The sequence below is a fragment of the Python bivittatus genome, unplaced genomic scaffold (genome assembly GCF_059951505.1).
Source record: "Python bivittatus isolate LINGU-HERP-01145 unplaced genomic scaffold, Pbiv_v1 ctg000610_np1212, whole genome shotgun sequence".
NCBI lineage: Eukaryota > Metazoa > Chordata > Lepidosauria > Squamata > Pythonidae > Python > Python bivittatus.
In genome coordinates, this window is record NW_028277088.1 from 34,751,853 (window position 1) to 34,764,670 (window position 12,818).

At 34.2% G+C, this 12,818-nt stretch overlaps 1 protein-coding gene across 7 annotated transcripts in view; it reads right to left on the reverse strand.

The window, feature by feature from the left end:
- TBC1D5 (TBC1 domain family member 5) overlaps nt 1-12,818 on the reverse strand; it is a 294,380-nt gene that overhangs the window by 114,722 nt on the left and 166,840 nt on the right. For all 7 annotated transcript variants that reach the window (XM_088150763.1, XM_088150764.1, XM_088150760.1 and 4 more), the window contains 3 exons: nt 8,872-8,939; nt 6,448-6,550; nt 1,516-1,604 (listed from right to left, as the gene is read on the reverse strand). In XM_088150763.1, the coding sequence (XP_088006889.1) occupies nt 1,516-1,604; nt 6,448-6,550; nt 8,872-8,939 (260 nt within the window). The remainder of the gene's footprint in view (nt 1-1,515; nt 1,605-6,447; nt 6,551-8,871; nt 8,940-12,818) is intronic.

Below are 12,818 nucleotides of genomic sequence, written 5' to 3' on the forward strand. Positions count from 1 at the left end.
TCATTAAATCCATGCAACTATTAGCCAAGTTTCATACAGCTGTGCATGGAAAGTAACTCATGTCTTGGAGATTCTCCCTTCTTGCTATTGTCTACATATCCTTTTGCTTTAGGAGAAGAGTTCTTGTGTGTTAATTGATTCTTGGGAAGAGGACATAACCCAGCATAGCAAGCAAACTGTATAACCAACAGCTCACATGTATCTAGAGATTCCTTTTACTTTGCCAAAATAATTTCCTAATTATTTAATGAGCATCCACCCCAATATAAGTAAGATTTCATTTAGCAAGACTTTTGTTTTCTATATTGAGCATTACAATAATCCTCACTGACATTACAGAACAATGCACTGATTGTAATTACTGATCTTCTGTTTCAGGTGGCTGAGAATCAGAGAACGTGTGTCAGTAATTCCAAGCTTTGACAACTTCGCATGACTAAAACAACTGTGTATGTTGCCTGAATCATTAAAGGAATGTGTGGCATATATCGAAGAGTTTGGAGTTCAAAAGAGCAAAATCCCTGAAATCTCATAGGATTTAGCAATCTTGCAAAATGGCAGCCATTTTGGGGTCTCTGCAACTTTGCATGAGATAATACAATAGTGTCAACTGCCTAGAAAGGTGTCACTTTGCTCTATTTCCAAATAGTGACCCCAATGTAAAATCTTATGTTAAACACTAATTTGTCAAGGAAGGACTCCTCCATTTCTATTGCTCCCACTGCTTATATTTGATACTGGGTTTCTACCCAAAATGAATAATCTAATTAAAAAGAATTAACTGAATATACAGAAGCTGCATAAAAAGTAAACTCATATCATCCCACCAAGTAACAGTTCTCTTGATATATTGTATTAAATACTGTTACCAAAAATGAGCATAATAATACTATTTACTGGGATTTTAAGACTCCTAGATGCTAAATATATATGAAAAAGGAATTCTACAAAGTATGATGAGTGATATTAAGTAGTTTCAACTCTTTACAGATTAAATCTAAGCTCTTTATTCTGAGTACTGAGAATGAAAGTACTTATGAAGCAATTCACATCTAATTATTTATTTGAATATTTATACATTCAGTTTACCTATAAAATGAAGGGTCTCTTCTTGAACATACCAGTTATTATTAAGTGACATATTTTAAAATAAGTTTACATTCATATGTTTATTTAACATGAAATCCAAACAGCAACATATTAAATTTGGATATAAATGCATAGCTGTATTTAAGGCTTAAAGAGAAAAATTACATTCACCAATAAAATTTCTTGCATTAGTATTATTAAATCTGACTATGATAGTAGAATTAACCAACACAGGAATTACATAGTTTTGGACTTTGAACAGATCCATCCAAGCTAAAATATGTTCATCTGTGATTATATCATTCTTCAAATATAATAGCTTCTGGCAATGACCATGTGCAACAGATACTACCTTTGGAATTCAATTTGCATATACTATTTTAGTAGCAATGTATTTTGTATGAAAAAAAAATCTAAGGCGCCTACCTTGGTTGTGCTGCTTCACTTGCATGTAGAAAAGCTTGGTGGTCACAATGCAGAATAAAGACAATAGGTGCTAAGAGTTCATGCATGCCCTACAATTAAAAAGAAAACTCTAGGTTTTGTCTAATTTATCAGAATTTGTCAACTCTGAATTTATGATTATTATTGAATGGCTTTAGTATAGATTACATTTTAACCAGGCATTTCTTCTCAAACAAATGGAAAAATCATCACATTTTAAAATAGAAAAGTATCAACAGGTTACAGTTCACTACTCAGCATTTACTGTACATTTAGATCTATTTAAAAATCAAATGATTTTGGTTTTAAAAATACTATTATGAATAACAGCAGCTCTACTATGAGGAAAGACTACAGCCACTAGGGTTTTACATAGTGTGGAATATATGGATATTGAAAAGTTTGTATCCCTCTTTTACAATATTAGCATTCAGGGTAATTCATTAAAATTAAATGCAGGAAGATTCATGACTAACAAAAGGAAGTAGTCTACACAGAGTTAAACTGTGGAATTCATTGCTATCAGATGTGGAGTAGACCACCAATTTAGATGGTTTTAAAAAGGGACTGAAAAAAATTCATGGAAGATCAAGACTAGTAGCAATGATAGCTACTAGTCTTGATGCTAGCACACTATCTCCTAAATGACGGGCAGTATATATTTTATAACAACTGTAGGGAACAACAGTGGAAAAATGTCAATATCAATGCCTGTAAGCTTCTTGAATCCACCTGGTTGACCACTATGTGACACAGACTGATGGACTATATAAACATTTTGCCTAATCCTGTAGGCCATGCCTTAAGTTCTTATTCTTCATGATTTTCAGTGTTTATGTGAAAGTACTGGGAAAAGTTATGTGGAGTTAAGGGCTGAAAAGTCATGGATCAGGTTTGTAGTTTGGGGATGATCCTATATTCCAAATATGACTCTATCTGCAATGTACAGTGTTGCCACTGAAAACAGTCTGGAAACCATAGTCCAAGCAGGTTAGTTAAATGGAAGGAGCATCTCCTCCCATATTCACCTACTTGGTTCCAAGTTCCTTTCAAAACACTGCACAACTAAAATGATGTGAGAGATTTTTCAGTACTGAAACCACCCGTCTATAGAAAGTATCTAAGATAGGGTTGCTTGGAAACTATAATATTGTATTTTTGGCATGAGTTGAAGAACTTTTTATTATACTCCCAGGTTATTTCAAGAACTATGTTAATGCAGGTACTATAGATATTTGTTGTTTTATTTCTGCTGTTGGTTTTCCCTTGCTTTTATTATCTGCTGTACTGCTTTTATTGATAATAGTTCCTTTTATTTTATTTTATATTATTATTGTTGTTTTACTGTGATTTTGGTTTTTATAAAATCATTAACTTTCAAGTGTATGTTATAATTGGGCTGCAATGCTAAATATTTCCTTTGAATACAAAAGAGTAGAGTGTTTCTTTAAATTTTGCTTTTGCCAATAACCTACATGCTCAGTCATAAAACAATGTCTTGAGGTTACTTTGGAAAAAACTGCTTACAAGCAGATAAGCTATTATACAGGATATCTCTTCCAAAGTAAAAATCAGTAACTATTGGGTATCTATATCCTACAATTCCCTTAAGAATCAAAGCATTGTTAAAAAAACAAAGCTTGACTCTGCAGAAACTAAAGAGGCACTATTCGTTACTGATTAGTTCAAACAATGATCAAGTACATTAGAAACATTTCTGTTATCATTAGCTTTACTTGCTTAAATCTTTCACAGTTGCTTTGGCACAAGTTCTATACTAATTTTGACATACCACATTTACTTCTGGGTCAGTATAAAGAGGATATCAGGATGGAGTTAGGGCCATTTTAGTAGTACCACTGATCAATGAATCAAGAGAGTTATGTAAAATGAAAAAAGGAAATATGGAAATGGGATTAGAATGTTAGTTTCTTCCATACAAAATTATTGGCACAATAGCCAGAACAGAACGTTAGATTTTTTTAAAAAGGTGTTATAAACTTAAAGTTTCAATGATAGTTCAGCTGGGTTTCTTTCTTATTACTTAAACATTGTGTATTGGAATAAAATGACATCATCGTACTATTCTTTCTTTCTTAATTTCAGGAGCTTCTCAAATATTTAATGATGCTTAGAGGAGAAAGACTTGCTGGAAATGAAATACACTGCTTTGTATGATGAGATGATAATTTCAAAAGGTTTAATAAGTCAAATATTCCAACTGATATAGGCAAGATTTGGGCACAATTATCTATGTATGAAAAATTATAAACTTTATTCTTAACATATAGGTTAATCCTTCAAATTTAGAGTTGTAATTTTACTTGATGCAAGCCTTCATTTAGTTAAATCAAACCTTTTTTAGAGATAAGTATATTTTAAGGCTAAACAACTGCCTGTAATGTTGCAGTAAGTGTGTCTATGTGGGAGTTATATCCCGAAAGAGTTTGGCAGAGGGATCCTTTACTTGTAGATCTGATACAAGCAATTAGCTGATTCTGCTTAATGTTAATATCTAGGAGTATCCTTCAGATACAATTAAGAAAACAAATCTAAACTCATTGTACTTTTCCAACAAAATGAAAACATAATGACATGCCAAAACAGTTTAGCACAAAATTAAATGACATTTTCCTGCAAATTTGAATATATATTTGCTATTTATGTGAGGTTGTTTACAGATTCAAAATAAATATGCAAACTAGCAAATATGGCAGGTACAGAAATTTGGACACCCTTCCAGTTGATTCGGTCTTCTCTTTTACTATAAGGCTGTTAATAATGCTCCAAAAGGTTGGGCCTAAAATTAGCCAGGGAAATAAAATTCCACAGGTGAACAAATACTCTGACCTCTCTTTCCACTCAGATTGTGACTGCGGTTTTATTTTCAATAACCAGGAGCTCCTCTAAGCATCTCTCTGAGTATGTACAAATAAAAATAATTCACTCTTACAAAGCAAAGGCTTTAAAAAAATAGCTGAAGGCTTTTGGCTAGCAATTTCAACTGTAAGAAACATTTTGACAAAGGTGGACGCCTAAACTTTTGCAGAGACAGAATTCAAGCAACAATTGAAATTGCAATTATTACAAATTTAGAAACATTAAACATTACAACCTATGGAAAGAATATGAAATTTACTACAATTATTTGAATAACTTGATAAGTTATTGAAATGTTGGACAATATCAATACATTTTAGTATAGAAATACATGATAGTTAACATTCATGTCCTAATGTGTGCAAATACTAAGCAAGTGAAATGTCCACTGCTCCCTACAGTACTTTTACCTCTAGTGAGTCATGGAAACGACACAGCTCAAAAACAGAGGTAAAACCATTTTTTTTCTCAATAGCAAGTAGGATCACAAAAATGAACCTGTTCTTTTATCTGCTGATGTTCATTTAGCCCACCAAACAGTCTTTATTAAAGCAGAGGCACTAGGCAGTCAACGTTCATTAATACCATTTATATAATCTCTGCAGCTTCAGTTAACCCAGCATCATATTCTACAACATGATAACAGTCTCATTAATTCAATAAAATCCCGTAACTATTAACAATATGGTCTATTTTAAACAGGTCACCTAGTACAAAATAATAGTTTTAACAGCTTGTGAGGAAATGGAAAAGTTTTTTTTTTTTATTTGATCTGACTAGACATGCAGTCCACATGCAGTAAAGCATATCCAGCTAAGATGAATTGTTCATTTTAGCAGATGTTCTTTTCTTATTTGTTATATGGGAATTTGTCCTATTTGGTGAGGTAGAAAATGTGATGCTGATTGCTACTCTATTTGTCTAAATATGCGAAGGAGTGAACAACAGGGGATTACAGAATCTCCCCAAACAGAGACAGATGAAAATGTGATCTACTAATTATTCTGAATTTTGTGATAGCATACCGTTGACCAAGATAAATTTTGGACAGGCTCCTTTGCCTGAGAATTCTATGCACCATATTTCAGTAATTCTGTATTATTTAAGAGAGGGATAATTGTTTGGTAGCTGCAGCTCATACTTTATTTGGGGGGAGGGAGGGATTGTTACAGTGGGCAAGGATGGGATTTTCTGTTTTATTTTTTCCTGGTTGAGATGGGGACTTTATTTTCTTAAACTATTTCAAGCCTATTTTAGGATGTACAGCTTTAATGCATTTAACACTGGGAATCAACTGATTTTGAGCAACAAAGAGGGCCTTCAGGTCACAGTCTTTTTCATCTGTACTCTTTAAAACTTCAAGAAACCCAGGCATTGTTCTGGTATTTGGAAGAAAATATCATCAGCATACAAATGGCACTGGACTTTTCTTTTATTGATAAAGCATAAACAACATCTAGAATGAATAAACCAAATGACAATCAATAAACTAAATTCAATCCTGAAAGGCAGATGGATGAGATCATGTTGGCATTTAAATATTCTGGATGGAGTTAGAGTCCCCATAAAACAGGCCTGGAGAAACCTCTGGTCCAGAGGCCCAGTCCATATTATCAGGCTTCTGCATCCAGTCTAGGATCTTGCCCAGGCCTCACTGCTGTCCCCAGGCAAACAAAACCACACATGCCTTTATTTCTATTAGAGCTTTTCTCATTCCCTCTTTCAAGAAGCTTTAGCAAAAAATACAATAAAGTTAAAACCAAGTGTTTGTGACTTTTAAAAAGATGGAAAATTAAGTTTCAGCAGCACTGAAAACAATTTGAAGGAGTACCTTACCATGAGTGGGAAGTATGTGTGCATGAATGGCTTGTTTCTTTACCACACAGCTAACAAATGTTTTTTTTTTTTTCATTGTCTCAGTCTTTATACCCAACTTTAAAATAATAAAACCTATCTTTCAGTTCAATCAATTGTCTGAAGTACAGGGAAAAATATTGAGGCAAGGAGCGCCACTTGTATAATACACTTCATTACCTGTTTATAAAGTAACTGTTCATTTTCCCGAGCGTAACAGAAGAGAACGTCTGTAAGAATTTTTCTCACATTTTCTTCCTGGAAATACTGCATTTCAGGAAACCTGATTAAAAAAAAATCACTAATATAGACTACAGAGTTCAAAAAAACTGATTTTCTTGATTTAGGATTTACAGTAGGATTCTAATTATTGCATTTCTTCCTTTTTACTCAGTGAAGCCCCTATTGCATAAACTACTCATTTAGAATGCTCTGCCACTTCACACAAGAACATTTCTGCTAAAGATAATACCTGTGTATTGAAATTGCACCTAGAGGTGATTTAGTTACTGTGGTGATTTAGAACCACCACATTCCACATGGATTCCTGGTGGTGATTTACCTGAGTTAAAACTAAAAAGTAGCAATGAAGAAGAAATTTTTCTGAGGCTCTAACAAAGAATGATGAGAACCTGTTTACAGTAATATGGAAGCAAGTTTAGCCCAAATCAACAGTATGTGCCACAACAAGGAATAAAAAAATCAAAGAACAAAGTGGAAGATGTAATGAGGACCATTATTACTCATTTCATTTTAGAAGTCCTGAATGCTGGGAAGGAGTTGAGAACTGCATAGATATTTATTCCCTTCCATCTCTAAGTTTTAGTCATTCTAAACTAGACTAGTGAGAAAAACATAATGCTAGAAATAGAAATGTAAAGGGTACATTCAACTGGCAATAAGCAACCACTTAAGATGGATGTACAAGATTTTTCATTTACTAGCAGTATTTTTAAAAAAGAACACATTTTTCCTAAACGTATCATGCCCTTTGCCAAAGTAAATGTGCAATATTTTTACAATGGCTCTAAAACTAGCAAAACTATCCCTATTCAAATTTTAATTCCCCAATTATAACTTAGATATTTATATAATCTTAAACATTCTGAACTGTTCCCTTTTAAAAACAAAAAAAAAAAACCATCTGCGAACATTTACATGAAAGCATAGTCAGATTTTAATTATACATCTAACAGCATAAATGTATCTGAAAATTCAGCTAGGGTACCGGCACACAGAATAAAGTAATAAGGAATGTCAATATTTCCTGGGCATTGTTTTGTTTTGTTTCTTTTTTTGCCTATTAATTCAATAAATGGAAAAAGGCGTCACACCGAGTTGCATTTTGAAATCCATAGGAACTATTTTCTTATCCCAAATTTCAGTATAGGACTATGTTACGATCATAGTAGCAAGATGCTAAATAAATAGTAATTGAGCTTAATTGGAATTACTTAATGCAATCAGAGTTCTCTCTCTGACAAAATATTTTCCGGAACTGAATTCTAGCTTTGATAAGTTCTTTAACAGGAATGACCCAGGGCGACGGAGATGAAAGTACATTCACAATGATAATAAGGAATATTTAAAGAAGGCATCTTTGACAGTAGGAAAGTTATCCACAAAAATAGCAGTGCTAAATTCCTCTAGATGAATGACATTTCTCACTAATTACACATCACTTTTTATTGATTAAGTGTTAGGAATTACAGAAAATCATCTGTTCAATCTTGTATTATAAACATAATTTAATCACAAGATCTGTGAGTTCCTCTCATTCTTTTTTTCTTTCTCACAGAAACTCTTTTAAAATACATATAATTATATTTTAATGTAACATATAGTACTGATTTATAATAAATCCAATTACATAAAAAAGCAAATTAGAAAATAAAGTTTGGCCATGCAGGGTAGGCAATCTGGTGCTCTGAGCAACAATGTATCTGTGGGCTTCTCTCAGCATCCCTGCCTCATCTGATATTTTTTAAGTTTTCAAAAGACAAATTGGAAGTGGGTATGCTGCATAAAATGTCAACTTATATAATAAACTGTATGTAAAGTCATACAAAATAAAAATGTCTGACAGAAAAAAGGCTATGGTAGACTGGGCTAGTAAAGAAGAACTAGGAGAGATAGGAAGGCTGCAAGGGATTGGGAGAAAAACATCACTAGTTTATGTTCTGGGAAGTGGATGTTTTATAACTGGCCATATCCTTCATCCTTCATGGAAGCTGTTTTAGGAAAAGTTAGGCTTCTGATGACATCTATTTTGTAAAATATACATGTTTTTAAAATCCCTAATTATTCCACTAACCCAAAAAAATTGCCTGCAACTGTTCTTTTTGTTTCACTGAAACCATGTATATAAATTATGAGGAAGTAGCATCTGATCTGAACCTGTTATTCTTTTAGGCAAAGAAGGAAAAGCATATAGCTTTTAGTGCTATGATATGACCTGTAGGCTGAAGCTTTTCTTCAAACTGGTCCCCTCTGAGTGTTGACTGGATTTTGGCAGTTAGAGCTGTCCACATCTAAAAAGCACCACATTGAGAAAAGTATTGTACAGAAATAAAATGTTATAAAATGTTTAGCAATAATGCTTACGTTCGTTTTACATCTTGTTCAATCATTCCTCGAAGTTCTTTGTCCTGAAAAAACTTGTTCCAAAGACTCTGAAAAAGGATAAATTTTTATTTGAACCATGATCAATGGTGATAGAATACTTCAGGCACAGAAGACCTCCAAATATGATCTGGTAGGCCATACAAATCTATCTATATAGTTGCTAGGAGTCGAAAACAACTTAATGGGCCATCAAACAGGCCATCCTATCTTGCATAGAGGCCAGTTTTTTCCCTACAAAGTCCCTGTCTATTAGAACCCAGAGAAAGCATCCATCTTCACTCAGAGCCTCAGGTATGTGTGTCATAATGTTGGCATGTCCTTCAATGTCCTTCTAAAAACGAGAAATTAAAAACCCTGGATTATATAATTTGTAAAAATTGCAGTTACACTACTGTTATCTGCTAGAAAGAAGCAGTATCTCCAAAGAACAACCTTTGGGATTTTAGCTAGTCTGAACAAACTGTCTGCCACTGTTGCACTTTTAGAGTATGTTTGCACATGTATATGTGCATGTATGCATGCACATACATACTGTATATGCATACAAGTCTCCATGTATGCATGTATATCTTTATATTTATGTACCCATACAGTCATGTGAAAAAGAAAGTACAACCTTGAGTTCTATGGTTTTATGTATCAGGACATAATAAAAATCATCTGGTCCCTAGCAGTTCTCAAAAGTAGGTAAATACAACCTCAGAATAAATGATGACATGGTGTAATGTGTCATGTGTTGTTGTTCATTTTACAAAAAGAAAGCCAAAATGGAGAAGCCATGTGTGAAAAACTAAGTACACCCTTACTGCTACCATAGGTATGAAGAGGCTAAGTAGTAGCCAGGTGCTGCTAATCAAATGCCCTTGATCAATTGATCATCAGCAAGTGTGACTACCTCTAGAAAAGTCAAAGTGTTAGGAGTTTGCGGGTCTTGAGCATTGAGGTGTGTATGCCAAAGAGTAAAGACATCAGCAATGATCTTAGAAAAGCAATTGTTGCTGCCCATCCATCTGGGAAGGGTTATAAGTCCATTTCCAAACAATTTAAAGTCCATCATTCTACAGTGAGGAAGATTATTTACAAGTGGAAAACATTCAAGACTGTTGCCAATCTTCCCAGGAGTGGATGTCCTAGCAAATTCACCCCAAGGTCAGACCGTGCAATGCTCAGAGAAATTGCAAAAAATCCAAGAGTTACATCTCAGACTCTACAGGCCTCAGTTAGCATGTGAAATGTTAAAGTTCATGACAGTACAATTAAAAAACAAACAAACCAACCTGAACAAGTATGGTTTGTTTGGAAGGGTTGCCAGGAGAAAGCCCCTTCTCTCTAAAAAGAACATGGCAGCACGGCTTAGGTTTGCAAAGTTGCATCTGAACAAATTACAAGACTTCTGGAACACTGTCCTTTGGACAGACAAGACCAATGTTTGGCCATAAGGCACAGCACCATATTTGGCGAAAACCAAACACAGCGTATCAGCACAAACATCTCATACCAACTGTCAAGCACGGTGGTGGAGGGGTGATGATTTGGGCTTGTTTGGAGCCACAGGACCTGGGCACCTTGAGTCAACCATGAACTCCTCTGTAACCAAAGTATTCTAGAGTCAAATGTGAGGCCATCTGTCCAACAGCTAAAGCTTGGCCGACATTAGGTCATGCAACAGAACAATGATCCCAAGCGCACCAGCAAATCTACAACAGAATGCTGAAAAAGAAAAGAATCAAGGTGTTGCAATGGCCCAATCAAGGTCCAGATGTCAACCCGATTGAAATGCTGTGGTGGGAGCTCAAGAGAGCTGCACATAAACAAATGCCTGCAAATCTCAATGAACTGAAGCAATGTTATAAAGAAGAGTGGGCCAAAATTCCTCTATAACAATGCGAGAGATTGATATTGAAGTTATACAGAAAACGATTACTTCAAGTTATTGCTGCTAAAGGTGGTTCTACAAGCTATTGAATCATAAGGTGTACTTAGTTTTTCACACATGGCTTCTCCATTTTGGCTTTCTTTTTGTAAAATAAATGATGACATGGTGTAATATGTCATGCATTGTTGTTCATCTGAAATTGTATTTACCTACTTTTGAGAACTGCTAGGGACCAGATTATTTTTATTATGTCCTCATACGTAAAACCATAGAACTCAAAGATGGAACTTTCTTTTTCACACAACTGTATATGTGCCTGTTTATCTAGCCCTCCCTCCCAGCTGCTGATACTAAGCATGATTGTTTTATCCAGAAACATATATCTGAAAGCTTAGCTAGAAACATTTTTATTTTAATATTTCTGATTCTGGTTTTCCCAAACTTTTTACCACAATTGTAATTCATTACCTGTTTTAATTTAAAAATGATGCATAGTGGGACTGTGGAATAGTTTTAAATCCATTTTAGAAATTATCGCTGAAGTCTGATATGTCTACTTATTATCATGAGGCTTGATTCTACTATTATCCTAGCACTTTTTTATTTCAAGGTCATGTAAATATAAGCAAACAGTAAACTTTCTGTTAAACACTGTGACCCCTATTTGGGTTATCAAACTGGCTGCATTCACATGTGAGATATACTGGCAATCTTGCCTATGCTGAAATGACATCACTGTGCTAGCATCGTTCAGGTTTGCATAGAAGCCAACATGTTTACAGATGCCCTTGTGCTGTGATCTACATCAGAGCACAAAATTGAAGGGCAGGGCATATTACTATCTCTTACGTGGTGAATATAATGACCTTAATAATGCCTAAAAAGAGCCATAGCAAAGGCTTGAATGTAATTTTATGAAGCCCATCCAGCTTTTTGTTTCTCTCTCCTTACTAACATTGAATAACAGGAAGCACAGTGACTTTATTCATCCTCTCTTTACTTCATTGGCTATTATTTGTTGATATTCAGAAACACAAAACATAAAGTGGCATCTTTTGCTCCTGTTTCATTTCATTGGTGGGAGTGGGAAAACTTGCTCAGCAATGATGCTATCTAAGTTAGTCTGTTTTAAGATTAAACAAATGGTTTCATTTGCTAAAAATAACAAAAAGTTGAAAATTCACCAAATGTTTCTGGTTATATGGTCATTTTTATCGTCCCAAATAAATTGCTCTCCAGGCAATCAATCAATCAATCAATCAATCAATCAATCAATCAATCAATCAATTTCTCTTTCTCTCTCATATGAAACACTATTCAACAGGCAACATACCAGCATTATTGGTTACGCTTGATATTCACTGGAAGAATTAATCATGGTATATTCAGCTTTTTTAAAAAAACTGCAGAAATGTTTAAATAAAAGAGCTGATGACTAACATTTATTTTAAATGAATAAGAACAGGTGGCAACTCTCTGAGAGAATGAAGCGAAGTCCTTGCTCTGATCTTTTGCTCATCAAGGCACTATCAGCTGAATGTGATGAATACAGAGCATGTTTCACTTCTGGAGAAGAGAATCTTCATCCCCTTTTCTCTTTGAGGGTTGGCACATCAAGTTCACTTGACTATTTGAACAGTGGACCTGAAGGTGAATTTGAAGAGTGTGTTCACAAAAAACTCCAGGATTTTAAGAAGGAAAAGTTTATATATAGCTTACATATCTCTTTGTATTTACACTAGGTAAAGAGATAGATTAACTTTCAAGGGTGACATTTATTTTGATAAGGCTAATGGTTCTAAGATAATAATAATGGGTTGATGGATGGATAGATAGCCTGATGGAAATAAAGGGGAAGGAATTGGTTCAGTAATACTGACTCTCAGAAGATGGAGATACAGCACCAAGAATGAACTTAACAATAATTATGCTCCAATAATTACAGCAATTACTTCCTGTAGTAATTGTTTATTGTTACTGAACAATTTGGTTTAAACAGTCATAGTAAATTCTAATGTTAATAACTGAAGTTACAAATAATCCCAGCTAG